At 38.9% G+C, this 17753-nt stretch overlaps 1 protein-coding gene across 2 annotated transcripts in view; it reads right to left on the minus strand.

Moving 5' to 3' along the window:
• Positions 1 to 5968: 5968 nt before the first annotated feature.
• Positions 5969 to 17753, minus strand: part of igsf3 (immunoglobulin superfamily, member 3) — a 114470-nt gene continuing 102685 nt past the window's right edge. For both annotated transcript variants that reach the window (XM_008400850.3, XM_008400840.3), the window contains exons 7-9: positions 14544 to 14954; positions 9733 to 10179; positions 5969 to 8410 (exon numbers count right to left, since the gene is read on the minus strand). In XM_008400850.3, coding sequence (XP_008399072.2) covers positions 8160 to 8410; positions 9733 to 10179; positions 14544 to 14954 — 1109 coding nt within the window. In that variant the 3' untranslated portion in view covers positions 5969 to 8159. The remainder of the gene's footprint in view (positions 8411 to 9732; positions 10180 to 14543; positions 14955 to 17753) is intronic.

Genomic DNA, 17753 nt, shown 5'->3' on the forward strand with positions numbered 1-17753 from the left:
TGTGAGGGGGTCAACGCGTTTTGGAACCCAAACCAATATTAACTTTACATTTATCATAGGCAGTCCACTCCACAGTGTAAGCAGGGGGAGTCACCCGTCGAAACGCCTTCACCACATTCCCTCTCGTTTCGAAGTAAATTAGGCTCCCGTTGCCTGTCTGCCATACTGCCGTTTCGGTTTGCTGAGCACTGTCTATGCGAGTGTGCCCTCTGGTGACTGCGTCCTCAGCAAGAAGAACTGTGGATTTGTGAGCATTGCTTACTTTTATGCAAATCTTCTTTCCTCAGAGGGGGTGGGCTTGAAAAAAAATATGGAGGCAGAGCAAAAAAAAAAAAAAAAAAACGAAATAAATCAGCCAGAAAGTGAAAGGGAGAGAGAGCTCTTGCATTTCGTAAGGATGTGACATCTTAGTCTTAAAAAAACAAAAAAAAAACAAAAAAAAAAACATCTATACCGTGTTAGCAGATGCTATTTCTGAGTATAGGCTTCTTTCAGATTGGAGAGCACGATGAGTCCAAGCTTAAGCACATGTAATTCAACTTAAATGGATAAAAGAACCTGAAAAAGAGCCATAAGGTGAGCGGTAGTTGCGGTGAATGAGGTTTCCCACTGATTCATTGTCTTACCCATGCTAATTACGGTGCAGGCCATGTTTAGCGGCACCCCAGGCAAAGACATGTAAAATACCTTAAATTATATTTTTACTGCAGTAGAATAATCTCATTGAAACACTTGAAAAATCTAACCTTCAATTTACGTTTTTTTTTTTTTTTTTCAGTAGGGAAAATTTTGATTGTGGTTATGCGGAAATAAATTTCACTGAAGAAAGTTTCTTATGTATCCCTTTTAGAGTAAATTCATCAGAGTTCCTTGGAATTAGGGATTTATTACTCTGTTTCCCTGAAGTATGAATATGATAAGACACAGAGGCCAGTGACTCAGATCTGAGTCACTGGCTGCAAGGCTGGAAGAGGACCAGATTTTATTGCCACCATACTGAGTGAGGTAAAAGCAGTGGTGAAATCTCCACATAAGCGTGAAAACTTATGGTTACCAAGTCTCAGGTAAGCACAAGTTACCTGAGACTTGTGATCACCAGGTTATCAAAGCTGCTGTTAGAATGTTTTCTAACTTCTCATGTTTGCTGGTGTATCAAATAACCTTTGACATCCTTGCCACTTTTATTTTACCAATATTTTTTACAATACATGTTTTTAAGATTTAATGTAGCGTTTTATTGCTTCAGGACAGGATGCATCACTTTTTCTGTGATGTCAGAAGCTTTTTCATGCTATATTTAGGGATCAACTTACCATCTGAGACTTCAAGTTTAATGTTCCAAATGATTATTATTGGCATTAACCAGAAAGTGTTGAAATTTGTTATTAAAAAGATTCACCTATCAGGCATGATGGATTTTATTCTGACAAAAGCCCCCTTCAGAGTTCAACAAATCAGAATGAGAAACAGACAGTTATACCTTTTACTGATGCCAAATCTTGGTCTATCCAGACTGACATAAGAAGAATTGACAAATCAGTTTGCCACAACAGGAATTTTTGTGTTTTGTGAATTAAAAAAACAAAACATATTTTGCTTGGCATCTGCTGCTTTGGAAAGATCGGTCAGCTGGGCATTTTAACATCTTCTTATCGGCGCAGACCTTTGGTGTGCGCAGCCTTAGCCTCAGATCAAGTTAATATTGAGTAATTGTTGACTTACATATGTGACTTACATAACCTTTGCATCTTCGTCTAAGATGGCTGAGATGGAAATGAAGTTTTGTGTGAGGTGTTGTCCAATGCATAGCAAGAGGGAGCTGGAGATGATGTATCCATAGGAGGTGTATTTGTGTCCAACACAACTGAAATGTAAGGCAGGTAAGGAGCAGCGTGATGGAGGCATAAAATGACAGGTTATTCACTAAGTGTCGTTTTAAAAGCTCACTAGCTGCAAGTTGAAAGGGAGCACAAAGTGCAGCAGAAAAAGTTTCAACAGCCTTGAGAGCCAAGGTGCATATTGCCCTACTCCACTGAAACACACGGCACCGTGTAATGGATGTTTTACACGAAGCTTTTCACCACACACATTCCAAGTAAGTATGGCCTAAAACAAAGGTTAACTATGTGGAAAAACACCTCATGCCCACTTTTAAGCATGGTGGAAGATGTGTGATCATGTGACGCTGCTTTTTTCCTTGAACCTTGTTCGAGTGCATGACATGAACATGTTTCCCCCCCGCTTAATACTCACATTATTCTGTAAACACTGGATTTTTCTAGCATTTTCAGTGACAGCCAGTGCAATAAAAGAGGGATTTATTCCCACACTTTTAACTGTGCCTATAAACGTGACAGCCACTGCAAGCACATAGCGTATAAGTAAATATCAATGCAAAGTTGCTGTAAATATTACACGTAGAAAATGCTGTTTGAAAATCCCACAAAAGCAAAACAGTAGACGACGAGTTTTCACACCATTAACAATTGAATGTACTGTATGGTTTGAGCAGAGCTGGGGGATTGAAAATAGTGCTAGCGGCACATTAACTTTTGTGAGAAAACTCCATCCACAAACTGTTTTAAAAATCGCTTTCAAAATAAAGCCAAATAAAACACAAAGATGCATCGAATTAGTTAACTGAATGTACCTTTGTTGAATAAACCCAACAGATCACATCAAGTCCTGCTTTTTTACACCAAAATATTAAAGCTATTCAGCCATGAAAATAGGGCTACAACACCGCCTGGAGGGATCTCAGGAGGCAGCTGTGGATGGTATTCATATCATTACCACAAAAAAAAAAAGAAGAACTCTGTCTGTACAGACCCAGTGACAGTGGTAGCATCGTGACATCACACCTCAGCCACATTCTCTCCTTCCTGGCACAAATCTGAGGAGATGAAATGAATTTTACATGAACTCTGAGGGATTTCAGAGCCGCAGCTGAAGCAGCTGTTCTGACTGTGGCACAGTTTAACCAAACTGCATCTCTGGGAATGTTTAAAACGTATGAAAGACAGCTAGTCAACCAACAAATACGCTTTATGTAATTATTTTTCACATCAGCTTTCGCTCAGCATTCCTTGCCAGTGCAAGTCAATAACACTTCTGAAAAGCTGTCAAACAACAGTAAAAACAAATTGAGCAAATGTTCCCAGAGACTCTGAGACTTTAAAATGCACCGACTGACTGTTTTCTGCTGGTTCCAGATATTTATACACCCTGTATCGCAGTTCTACTTTGTGAGATTCTGAGTCATTTCATCTGTGAAGTTGAGATAATGTTAGAATAGACAGAATACCAATATTTGTGGCAAACAGAATAACATGGTACTGAAATTCGACACATGCACACTTTGTCGATGCATACATCGCAGATGTGAGAACATTTCTGTCATTGTGCATTTGTCAAAATGTGTATTACTCAAGATGTTCAGCCTTAAAGATGCATTATTCTTTCACATATATCAAAGGATGAACATATTGGCTCTTCATAATAAGGAGCCCTGCAGGAGGGCCATGTGGGCCGCATGCCTTTATTTTCTCTTACACAGACCTATTTTCAAATACGATGGGGAAAAAGATGGATCTATCTTTTTCATATAAGGAAAAACTAAAGATTAAAACATATATGAAAAATGCATGAAAAATATAAAAGCATCTTAATAGTAATAGCAAAGAAGAAAATCTGTTACAGTTATGGATACATCAAAATTCTCAGTAAATTAGGTAAATTAATGGAAGGGAAACATATATAGTTTACTCTTAAACTTATGTCTTATATATGACCAAATTTAAAATAAAAAGATTAAGGACAGTGCCGTGATGTATTCTTATACTCAAATTGAAGCAAAACTGAAACCCAAAATAGAATAATTTCGCTAAAACATAGACAAATTCTAAATGTTTTTAGAATTTGTTTTTAAACACTTACATTTCTCTTAATTGTGATTTTCATTCATTTTCAGGTCTTAGGGTTGTGCATTCTCAAGGTGAGCAACATTATGAAATACAAGGATCCTCATATGTTTTAGTTCACACAGCAGGGAAAGCTAACAGCCCATGTTCAGAAGGCTTAGGCTTTCTGAAGGTTTCATAAAATAAAAAGAGTTCCATCAAATAAGACAGATTAACACCATTAAAAGGTTTGTGAACAAGTATTAGATCTGGAAATCAATCTTGAAGATCAAAGATGGCCACTGTAGGGACTAACATGATGTGAGCTCTTGTTTTCTGTTCCTTTTGTATTCAACATAACATTTTATCTGAAAGCCATTGTGCCTTTTGAAAAATACTATCACCACTCTGTTTCATCACTATTTTACGGAAAGTGTTTTTAAAACCATGTAATATGAAGTTATCACTGAGTTTTTCTCATCTAGGTGGAAAAATAAGTTCAATTTGCTCACCCAAGTATAGACCCAAATATATTTGATGTTTCAAAAATAATCTGCATTTTTTTCTTATTTGTAACTTTGCATTGAAATTAGTGGCTTTTAGTCATTTGCAAATCCTGTTTTAAATTCTGCTAAACTGTTTTGAAAATATTAATTCATTTATTTTTTCTGTGTCTGATCAATTTATTATGCAGCAACATGCCATGAAAATGGCCAAAGGCTTGTTCTCTTCCTAACTACCTGATTTAGAAGCGTCTGATATGTAATTTAAGTTGTCTCCATATTGGCTTGACCTATAATTACAAATGAACACTTTATTAGACTATGAATCTTAGGAAACTATGCACAGCTAAAGGGCGGTGGCATCTGTCACAAGTGTTTTATCGTCCATTGTGTTCTAAATGTCACCCTAATTATATGCATTACCATCTTGTTATATCAAAGAAAACTCAAAATTAGCCAATAATATTCCGAACCTTGTAAGGTTATCCATCAAGGAAGAATGATCTATTAATAAACTTATTCTATTATAATAATGGTTTTCAGGCAAGTTGGCCATGTTCCTCTTGCTCTAGGAAAGTGTTTATTTCTCACTTGAAGAACTATAATGCCATTTTTATTCAGTTTTTTCTTGCAGACAAGGAAAACCTCAAATGATGTATGCAAGATAATACATAGTTTAATATGGAGGATGGCCGCTGAGAGGGTATTCATCTAAACTTAGGTGAACGGGGGAGGACATACAAAATGCAATGTGCTTGCAGACAGAAACTGTGGAGAATTTATAGCCGACCTCTACATAATATTCACCATATTCTTTTACAAACAGCTGGGACATGTTCCAGGGATCAAAGTAACAGCACCAGTCTAGATGATATTCAACAGATTCTAGTTTGTTGATATGATACATTTTGCTCAAGCCTAAAAGTTATGGAGCATCACAGGATTCAATGCTTTGGGCCAGTTCTCTGAGTTACAGTGTTGTAAAAAATATATGTTTCTTATTTGAATTCGGAGAAGACAGACGTTTTTTATCTTCCATCCAGAGAATCTGAAAAACAAACTGCTTGGTCAGTAACTGACTCATTCAGGATCAATGTAAAGAACCTCGGGGTGCTGTGGTGGTGCAGGGGCAAAGTACGACCCACGTATGGAGGCCCTAGTCCTTGTGCCAGTGGTCGCAGGCTCGATTCCAGGCCTGGCAACATTTCCCGCATGTCCTCTCCCTCTCTCATTACCCTATTTCCTGTCGAACCATCACTCAAAATGACCCGTTGCAGTTTCTGGGGTTCAAGAGAGAAAACCTTATGGCAATTGATGTATTACTTTTTAAAATTATTTTATTACTAAGACTGAATTGAAATGGATGTAAATAAGTCAGATTTTGTCCGTATATTTGTAGTGATATGTAATTGAGGATGTTCTGTTTGTGATGTTTGACCAGCTCTAATACTTACCTGCTACAGAAATGAATCACATTTCCATCCCACAGCTTCATTCAAACTCAGACATTTTACAACTTTAAATGAACTAAAATCGTGTCCATTGCATCAGTGCTGGGAACACAACTTGGCCTTTTTGACATAAATCTGTTTAATGAAGTGCTGCATAAAAGCAAAGCATTAAAAAGACAGTTATGAGCAATAATATCAAACACAGTCTCCACAACACCCATCCTTAAAATCAGCTATTTAAACAGGTTCAAAGGGCATCTTGGACTAGTAGTCAAATATTGGAGATGACCAGGGGCACCGGACACTGTGTCAACTCTTGGCTCAGGAAGTTCGGGAGGAAGGATAGAGAGAGAGAGGGGAAGGTTGTCAGCTCCGTCACAAAAACACAAGGTTTAAAATGTTCAAAACTTTACAAAACATCAAAATTCCTCCTGTAATATTGTCATGCAATATACATGTTGACACAACTGAGACAGGTTTTTTTTCCCAAGAGTTCTCATGTCCAGTCTGGCAGTGTACGGGTTACGCAGAGGGATTCACCTCTCTGGGCTGACAAGGTGGCACAGCTTTCCCAGCCCTCCTGCCTTACATCACGGTTATGCGGGAACCGTGATGCTTCCGTGACTTAAAAAAAAACAAAACAAACAAACAAAAAAAACTAACCAAAAACATCTCAAGTTTCAGTTGAAACATCCTACATAGGTGTTACATCACATTTCACTAAATAAACGAGCAAAAAAAGCGTATAAGTGAATCAATTCTTGTGACTTATTTGTTCAACTATTGTACACATAAAGCCACAGCATATTAAATGTATAGATATACAGTGTTCTGACACTGAACAAACCTGACAGCCTGGTAATGAAATGCTACAAACTGCAACGCGCAGGACGGATCTAGCATTTCTACTTCTACCACATTTTCAACACACAGGCTATTGATATAATGTGCTCAATGCACAGATTTTTAAGAAAGAAAGAGGCAAAAATGAGAAAATCTTACAAAGCAATGCAAAAAAAGTATAAAACAATAAATACAAAATATTGTAAACTAAACATTTATCCTCGTCAAATCATGTGCAGGTAGCCTTTTTGTGTTATATTACACCTACCACACTACACATTAATAATCTTCATTGTGGCGTTTGCATTAAAAAAAATAAATAAAAGAAGTGGTGATAAAGGGCAACTAAGGAAAAGGTGCAAAAATTAAATTTCATTCAGTAACTCAGTTAATTTAATAAAAAAAAGTTGAACTTATTTATGATTTAACAGCCAGCAAGGCCCATAAATCCACAGCGGGATGTATGCAGACATATTAATCGACTGCCTCTGAACCCATCAGCTTCCCCACTGTCTTTTAAAACTTCAAACATTAGCTGCAAACAGCACTGAAAAGGAGCACTTGGCACTGAAAGAAAAAAGAAAAATTAAAATCACTTATGCTTAAGTTCAGACGTCTTCAGTAAAAGAGACTTTTTCCATTTATTCCCCATAATTTTACTTTCCCTTGCCGTCTCTTTTCGGAGAGAAGGGTGGAGAAGACGAGTGGGGCAGTCTTTCACTCAGGCCAGAGTGTCTGGCAGTGTTTAAGTGGCACACCAGGACTTGTTTCAGTCTGCCAAGGCGAATCCATTGTGGAGGCAGGTGGGCCAACACACATCCTCGCTCAGGACACAGACTTGTGTGTCCTAGCCTTTGTCTCCATGCAGCCTGGCAACGGAGCCGGCGGCTATGAAGTCAGTGGGTGCAGAGCATTGCTATGGGAACCAGCATAGTAGGCTAGGCTGTGGCTGCACTTGGATCAGTTTGAAGACTTTTCTGCATACCGCTTAACGCTGGAGTCGCCTGCAGAGTTCACTCTCTTAAATATTCTTCCCAAGACTGGCCTACGATCTTATCTGCACTTTTTCTTCCACTCTCTATTGAAAAATAGATAAATATTTATTGTAATAAAAGTCAAAACGCAACTATGGGGTTAGGCTTTACAGAAACCGGGAGAGGTTCATGGTACTCTCTCGCCCTTCAGTTTGCCCTCGCGCAGTTAATTGTGCTGAAATGGTACATCCATCCGTGTCAGCACGTCCACACACACACACACACACACTCACAAACACACAGTCGTCAACATAAAAACAAACAGCCGCCGGAGTAGAAATCTTAAAACTCATTGACTATAATTCAACACGGCATCGAACAACAGTAAGGTCTGAAGGTGGAGTCCACAAAGGCTCCCTGGCATTGTGTCGGCTGAGTCCGCAATGTGCGTGAGGCAGAAAAAAGGGCGGGGGTCCGACCCTCCCTCGCTTAGTCAACCGAGCCGGGGTGCAAGCTGAGCGCTGGGGGGTCCAGACAGGTGGGGGAGTAGCTGAGGTGAGGCTCCTTAATCCACAGCAGGGGGGCGCCGTTCTTGCCCTCCTGGCTCTTGTTGTTGTTGCGACCTTTGTAGCGCACGACCAGCAACGCGATGAGAAGGATGCCGAAGATGGGGAACGGGTAGAAGAAGAGGAAATAGAAGAGGGACTCGTTGGAACACACCACTGAATGGATGGTGGAAACTGGGGGCAAAGAACAAACAATTCAAAACAGTTAGCATATACAAAGTGGCACAATGAAGCACTTTCTAAACTTGCAGTAAAGTTGAAAACTTCCATTTTTTCAGTTTGTCTTTTGTCATCTTGCACTCCTTTTCATGCCCCCGTGTCATTTTGTGTTCATACTTCCATTTTGTACCCATAAAGTAACTTTGTACCTGAAATCCACATAGCTTGTTTTTCTTTGTTCTTACATATGTCACAAATTATAAGAATACATATCTCATGAATATTAACACTTTATTGTGTGCATTTATTTTGGTATTAGTCCCTAATCTTGGCCAACTGACTCATATAAAATGACAGATTAAACCAAATCAACCCTAAGCGACATCCTACTGTTAATATGTTTTTGTCTAATTAGAATTAACAGCATGTCCTCTGGTTCTGAAGACGTTATGAGACATCCACATGGTGGGTAGGAACTGACATTTAGAAAGAGCAAAATGTCCTGTGGCAGATTTCTCCATATTATATCTAGAAAAGTCAGGTACAAAAGAGCAAATCTACTTTATAGACACAAAATGGAGGAGTGAGACAAAGAGTGCACACTCTGAATGAGAGGTTTGAAAAGTTGGCATCACTGGGGGTTGAGCCAATAAAACCTTAAAAAAAATTAACAACTGAAAGTTTTGCTCTCTTGGAGTCAGAATGAGCCATCAAGATGTTTCTATGACGACCTTGTGAATGGCTATATACAGCCCTGTACTTAACATAACATCGTCTTTTTTGATTTATATTTAATCATATCCCATTCATGAGTAATATCTAACCGTTGGTCTTCTTCAGTATCTGCTTCCACGTTTGAGTGTTGTTACTATGACCTGATGGGTTTGGTGCATTGCCTGACTGGAAAAGGTCAGATTTTTTAGCTTTCAATCATCCAAACACTGGTCCAGTTGATCAAGCTGGGAAAAGTTAAGACTTACAACTCATGAAGGTATCAGCCATGCAAAAGATTCAACTGGTCTATAAAAATTAATATTTATGTGTTTTATGGTATTTGAATACAGCTAATTTGTTTTCCCTCTGACTGGTATTTGCTCGCTAGATTGTTTTCAAATCAAATCTGAGGTAATTAGGAGATTTGCCCTCAATGTTAATTCTGCTTTTGATTAGCTGTTCAGAGGAATAACACAGATTGTGTAATTAACTACATTGTTTGAACTACTTGTTTATAAATGTTCCCTCACCCTTTTCCCTGAATTAATTATCTACATTTTTTGCTTTGATCAGTGTCACAGACACACGCAGAGGCTCTGAGGATTTTGTTGCTAAGGACTCACCTTGCTGCAGTACATTGACGATGGTGACGCCAGAATTATTGGTGGCAAGGCGATACCATTCATTGCGAGGGTTGAGGAGCCACTCCTCCACATGGCAATAGTAACGACCGGCATCTGCTGGCCGGGCTCCGTGAATGGTCAGGCTGTACTGGTCAGAAGTAGTCCTCTCAAACTGAAAGCGGGAATTGGGCCCATTGTCGTCGGGGGGGCTGCAGTTTCCATTTCCAAAGATGGCGTCGTGGCCGATGGAAAACACACAGTCCCGCTTGTCGTCGTCTTCCCCCGGCTGGTCCTCGATGTCCTCGTCATCGGAGCGATCCACGTACCAGAACACAGAAAAGCGCGAGTCGGGAGACGACTGGCTGAAAATATTGCAGCCCAGCCGAATTGAGCTGGACTCCTCCACTGTCACGTTATTCTCAAGCTCATCAACACGTAGTTGAGGCTCTGCAGAAGTTCCCCAAGAGAGAAGGAACAAAGGAAGACAATTTATGTTAATAAATGCACATATAGCTCAAACAGAGAAGGTGATTTACGTGAACTAATTCACAACTATCGGGCTAATTATGCAATGTTGTCAATTTGGCATTTTCAGAAGTGTTGTAAACGTGGATCCCGTTAAATTATACTGCAAAGCTAAGTTATTACAGTTATAAAAGCCAAAAGGGAAAGCTTCATATCATTTAGTTTAATTACAGAGTTATTGATGATCAGTACTTTGAGCTAATCAAAACCAAAAATAAAATTTCTTATAAATGACAATGCACTGCGGGGTATACGCATGGGATCCTTTTGCAATGATTGCTTCATCACGTCTACCGACCAATCGAGCACAGTGATACCACGTTTGGGCATTTTGGCCATGAGTACAGGTGCCAGGTCCTGTCAGAAAAGAAAATCAGCATCTCCATAAGGCCCAGGCATCAGAATAATATACCAGACAATCGAGTCGATAAAACACAGTGGACCCACAGCAGCAGATTTCATGCTTGAAGTCAAGGCGCTTGGATTATATTAATTTCCACTCTTTCTCCACGCTCTGGAAACTTGAATTTCACATTAAATTTAACATTTTCTTTCATCAGAAAAGTGGATTTTTGACCACTGAGCAACAGAACATCCTGTTTTCATCTTAGCACAGGTAAGAGGCTTCTGATGTCATTATCCGGTTTAGGTGAGGGTTGATACACGGAGCAACAGCTGTAGCCCATATCCTGGATTTGGCTCTTGAAATACTAACGCCACACCTCGTTAATCTCGCCAAAACCTGTGCACCTTATTTTACCACACATTTTCCTTTCACTCAACTTTCTAATAATTACCTACACAGCAGTCTAAAAAAGCTTCTTCAGCAATTACCTTTTTTTGTGGCATAACATTTTGTGAAGGGTGTCAATAACTGTCTGCTGGACACCCTTCAAGTCAGCAGTCTCCATCATTATTGTGCTTGCCATAATATAATAGACTTTTAATTATAAGTTCTAATTTTCTGAAAAACTATATTTTGGGATTTTACTAGCTGTAAACCGTAATCATCAAAATGAAGAGAATCATACACTTGACCTCAATTGTGTAATTAATCTATATAATAAATCTATTTCATCATTTGAACTGAATTACTCGAGTAAATTAACTTTTCAATTGTTTTTTTTAATTTACTGAAATGGATGTATACAAGAAGAAAAGAAACTTACATTTTTAAATATTTACTTACAAAATAATAAAGAGATACAATAATTGCAGCCCTAAAATGAACCGATTTAAACATGTTAACATCATAAAATAGTCATTTCTGCATGTGTTACAGGAAATGGAGAAACAAAAAGACAAAATTAAATCAGACTCACTATCCCGCCTGCAGCCAGTACCAGTCTTTCCGCTTCCCAGCAGGGTTGGATCCAACCTCAAGGCTAGGTTTTCTGTCTGCATGGATGTGCTACAGCCCTTCAGGGGTGGTTCTATGACCCACTTCCCCAGCAATTCAGAAAAAATGGGGCAATAAAAACTTGGCTTTTAATGGTTCTCTCTCACACAATGTTTGGGACTGACTTCTTGTTAAACCAAAATGAGGTGCAGAAGGACAGCAGGGGTGGAAAAACTGCTAATTCCTGCAGCTTCAGGGGATGTTGTAACAATAAATTAAAACCCATCTCTGCCTTCTAAAGTTAAAATCTACAATAAACGGTTTTGTGTTACTGTAAGGCTACCATCCCGTTTTTACTTTTTCTTCTCAAAATAATATGCTCAGCTCGAGCAACGTGTGAATGAATGAGTCCATACGCAGAGTTGTAGATTCTGCTTCTCATACCTCCAGATTTCATTTATATGAGTGCTGCAGCACAAATAAATCTTCTAAGACTAGTGTCTGCTTACAGAGCATTTTACCAAAGAAGCATTTTATTTACAGGCCACTGAGCTGCTGTTTTGATCCTCCTATTTTAGTTATTTCCTCATCAGGGTTTTCTCGTTTTGACTTCTAAACAGATAAACGTGGGTTAGGGGGAAAAAGTCAGGGAAGACGGACCATTACTGAGGTTGTTCTGAAAACATCAGTCTACTATTCAAATTCATTGTAATTCAATTAAGAAGTAAACCAAGTACCTATTCTATTAAATGGCTGTGGATTCTTCAGGAACAGTGCATTCACTACACATTACCTGTTACTTGTTACTTAACATGTAAGTAAGTAACAAGTGCTTCTTCTCATTAATTGGTTGTTTCATAAAATTGACACTAAAATAAAACACACCTGAGTTTATCAGATGATTCACAACTCCACTTAACTACAGAAAGCTAATTTATGCATCATATTTCAGAAGATATTTGAAATTCTTTGCATACCACTGAAGGGTACCTGTAATTCTGACAGCTACTCTATGATAAATTCAGGAACAATGGGCCAAAAAGAGATATAACTTCTCTCAGAGAGATTAAGAGATACGAGCTGAATCATGCTCAAAATAACTCTGATGAGGTGGGATGTCACGGTGTGGGTGGAAGTAGATACATCATCACTTTAAATCACTATTTTTCAGTCCTGGACAAGAGGATTAGCTTGTCCATCAGTGACTGGGAGTTTTCCCATTTTTTTTTTAAATCTTCCTGAGCTCTGACTGGGGCAGATGTTAGGTTAAAGCCAATAAGGTGCAGAGCAGAACATGTTGGAGTCGGTTGAAAATGTGAGTGAAATAATTGTAACATTAAATAGGTCATTAATGTAGCACAATACTAAATATACTACATGTGCCAGAAACGTTTATCAGGAAAGAAGTTAATGTGAAATAAACCAAAGATCTCTCTCTGTCGTTAAATAGTGCTCTTATTGGTAGCGAGCAAAATCTGTAAGCTAAAACGCTTTTCAGTCAAACTTTGACAGTTTTTCTTTATACAGAAAACAATTTCCAGCATTTACCACCAACAGTATCAGCTTGGCCTCTGCGTGCACATGTCAGTTTATGCTGATTAGTGAGGCAATTTACACAGTTTACATATAGATGTGATTTGAGTCCCTGAGATGCTGTTTCCACGAGTGGTGATGAGCAAAAGACCCCTTCATCTTTCTGCTGCGGGCAGTCGCCATCTGCAAAGCTGTGAAAAGTTTTCTTCTGTGTTGTTTTTTTCTTTCTGATGTCTGGCAAGTGACAAATTCAGCACTGTTATAACACTTAAGGAGATGATTGAGATTCAGTTAATTTCAACGTTCCTGTCCAAGGCTGTTTACTGTACAAGTGAAGTGATCATGTTGAGACAAAGCCATTTGTCTCATGGTGAGATGAATCAAGCCAACACCGCACTGAAGGAGTGTCAAGCTAAAATGAGCCATTATTTCTAGCATAAAAGTTATGCTTTGTAGTTAATGAAAACATGAGCATTATTTGTTAGACTGGAGATAATGATCAGATTGCATTGGGTCAAACTATGGAGGAGCAGAAACATGGGTTTTCATCGTATTCCTTTTGCGACACTGTTGCACCTTTTCACCTGATACGGGCAGAAAATATGTTTTCCCAGGAAAAGAACAGAAAATCAGAAGAATGAAGTCACAGCTGAATGCACATCTCTTAAGACCGCAGAGACACATATTGTCTTTAAATTACTCGAGATGCATTTTTAACGTTTGCTGTATTTATTTATTGAAAAGAAACATACACCTCATTATTTTTTCAGGGTTGCTGCAATCAAAATCTGACAAAGATCTGGCTGCATACTCAAAACCAAAACATCAAAAAATGTGAATGAAAGCAACTTTTAAGAACAAGAGCAAATTAAATTGATGGAAATAAGCTACCAAAGTCCACAATGCAGATGATAGGAGATGACAAATAATGAATATGCAAACTGACAGATGTTCTAAGTAAAGAATTTTATATATATAAATTTATAATATTAAAGATTGTATTAATTAATAGATGAATGACAACTAATTCCTCGTCTGACTGTGAACTCGATTTAGAGTGTTTAGGTTTAACTACGATTAGGAATAAACTATGAACATGAATTATTTGATTTTATTGCTCTTAACCAAAATACTTAAAAAAGGATGACTTGGCACAACAATTTTGATACCGTACTATATTAAATCTCTGCATACTGTCATGTGTAACCGATGTCTTTGTTAATTCTACCTCTACTATCTGTTGGCTTGGAACAAACATGACGGCGAGCCAGCCAGGTGTCAAACCTTGAATCTTCTGATCCTTGGAAATATCATCCATGGCAACACTGACCCAGCTCTCTGGATTAAAGTGTCAGCTGCTGCTTCATTCACTCATTCAAACGACCTTGAACAAGAGGAGCACTTTTAGCCTCACCTGGTTGTTTGACAAGAACCCTGGTGTAGCCTGAGGTATCCCGGGAGAGTCGATACCAGGCTCCATCTGGGTCACTCAGCCACTCCTCCACCAGGCAGTAATATGTCCCAGAATCACTGCTCTCTGCCCTGTTCAGAGTCAGTGCGTAGAGCCGAGGTGAGAGCCTCTCTGCCTGGACCCGCCGCCTCAGTCTCTCCTCGTCTGCGTAGGCGCCGTACTCAAAGGCCCCTGTGCGTTCGATCCTCAGCAGGAGTTCATCGGTTTCTGACCCGGCTGCCCGTCTTATGTACCATAACACAGCATGTTGGGAGTCCTGGCTGGTCTGGGAGGTGATCGAGCAATTGATCCTGACCCTGCTGTCCTCCTGGTACACCAGAGACTGGTTGTTCTTTTGCACCTTTAGCCTGCTCTCTGCAAGGAAACAGAAAAAGTAGGGTTGAGGGGTGGAGAAGCAAAAGCCAACAGTCAACTCTCTGGTTATAAGGGATATGATCAGCGGTGACAGGTACATATCAAAATTTCTGTTTTGTGACAAATTACTTAAAATGCGGTTTATTTCTGGTGGCAGGAGGGCAGGAAATGACTGGCGATGCGTGGGCGAGTTCAAAAAGTTGACAAAGATAAAGACAGACAAGAAGAAGAGGTGAAGTGAAAGGAGAGGGAAATGCCAAACAAGTCAAAGTCAGGGGGATGGGAAGTCTGTTGAAGACGCAGACCAGAGAAAGAGACAAGGGCGGTAGATTGTAAGGAAGGATATTATTAGGTAGGAAACAAGACAAAAGCAGGGCAGGAGGTCCTGTCAGTCTGCCAGAAAGAAAACGAAGAAGCAATGCATCTATAAAGTTAAGCAGGAGGGAGAGAGCAGAACGAGAGGAGAGGGAGACGACAGAGAGGTGTGACCAAAATGCCAGGAGGAAGCTGCATTTTTTTCTGCGTGCTGTGACAGGATTGGTTACACTGACATCGGTTGCGGGATAGGATTAGCTGCAGGTACATCAGGTGTGACCGCCATGAGAGCCCCACTGTCAAACGCTCAGGGGGGAGAGGATTAGTTGAAAGCGTTCAGAACACACAGAAGTGCACAAACACACACGTTCACACACATACACACAAACACATACACACATCCTTGACACAAGACATAGCAATAGAAGTAGAAGAAAATTAAGAAAAATTTGAAACAATATCTAGCTTATGATTCTAAGGCAAAATAATTTTCACCAGCTGTGCTTAGTTTTTGATTTTGTGACAGAAATTTAAAAAAGCTCTTGTGGAGATGTTGGAAAAACAACAAATAAAACATTTATTTTAGTTATCTTTAAAAATTTGCACTATATATATATATACTGCTCAAAAAAATAAAGGGAACACTTAAACAACACAATATAACTCCAAGTAAATCAAACTTCTGTGAAATCAAACTGTCCACATAGGAAGCAACACTGATTGACAACGGGGACCCTCGTCGGGTCACTGTGTAAATCGAATATGATTATAAAAATACAAATATGACGACCTCCTTGAACTGTCACAGAATAACTTCAATACTGCAATCAGAAACTTTGTAATTTAGTACTTTTGTCAAAAAAGACAGCTGAGGAAAAAGTTGTCTACTGTCTGAAAAGAACTTCTAGATTTTAGAGCTCACACAGACACAAAACAGATGCAGAAAAAAGAACACCTATCTTTAGATCTGAAATATTATTTCTGCTACAACCACTGAAACGGCCCTGAAATAGCACATTATTTGCATAAACTTAAGTGGGAATGGGTAAATGTCTTACATTCATCAGACTGTAAGACTGCCTGGTATTTATTTTTTTTGTTCATGCAATGCATGTATTTGAGGTTTAAAGGTAAAATAAATACAATTATACACCTTATTAGGACTTTATTGATAGATTAATGTAAAGCAGTGGATAAATATCAAATGGAAGGAAAATAATAAGGGGTTTTTAGGTTTTTACATAAAAATGAAAGAAGAAGTGTGGCATATGTTTGCATCCATTCCCACCACATCACTACCTTTTTCTGCAGGTTTTTTATGGTATGTCCATACCAGCTGTTCAGATATGAAAACCGAGTTTCTGCTCTTTCTTCTAAAAAAAAAAAAAAATAAATAAATAAATAAATCTCCAGGTCTTGACAACAATTCAGAGTTGTCAAGACCTGGTTTTGACAACTCTGGTCTAGACAGATTTCTGTCTGGACCTTTATAAGATCATACCAACACATCAATGTACTTTGATCTAAATCCTTCCATTGTAGCTCTGGCTGTATGTTAATGGTTGTTGTCCTGATGGAAGGGAAACCTCCATCCCAGCCTAAACTCTTCTGCTACAGCTAACATGTTTTCTTCCAGTTCTCTTTGTCTATTATTTTCATTAACTCTGACCAGCTTCTCTGTCCCTGCTAAACAAAAGCTCCCACAGCGTGACGTTGCTAATCTTGCTTAAATGTAGTGTTGAAGGATATGTTCACTGTTAGCATTCCACCAAACACAACATTTTACATGAGGAGACGCAAGACTAGTGTGCCATGGTTCAGATGTTTTCCACGTGATCTGTGACTAACTGTGGCATACAGCCCTCCCTCAGCAATGGCTTTACCTTGATCCTCTTTCATAAAGGCTGAATTTATGATATGTGATATATGTCAGTGGTATCACGAGTCTCTTGGGTGCTTCTCCAAACTCTTTCAGTTTCAGATGATGGACTGAACAGTGTGCTCAAAGATGATCAGATCTGGGGATGATGTTTTGAAAACTAAAACTACTTTCCTACAACCATAAAAGTCAACTTTCAGTTGTGTTGGTTGGTCTTTATGCAGCTGCTTGTTTATTAATGTTATCCAACAAACCTTTGAGGCCTTCACAAAACAGCTGTATTTATAGTGTAAATACATTTTACACCGGTATGTTGTATATACTAATTAGATTACTTCTAATCAACTTGTGGTGAATGTCAGTAACGGAGATCAGGTTTAAGGGAGCTAAATAGGAAACTTTGTATCGACATTTCTTCACGTCACAGTCATGAACTACTTTGTGTTGGCCTATTTAAAGTCCCAGTAACAAACTGTGAAAAAGTTCAAAAGGTCTGAATACTTTTGAAAGTCACTCTAAATGTTTTGCTTGTTTTGCTACCTAATAGTTTCTCAGCTCCTTCTGCTGTAGTCCATGCAGGGTCTCGGCTATAACAGGCCGGCTGA

This window comes from Poecilia reticulata, chromosome 2 (assembly GCF_904066995.2).
Source record: "Poecilia reticulata chromosome 2, P_reticulata-male-v2, whole genome shotgun sequence".
Lineage (NCBI taxonomy): Eukaryota > Metazoa > Chordata > Actinopteri > Cyprinodontiformes > Poeciliidae > Poecilia > Poecilia reticulata.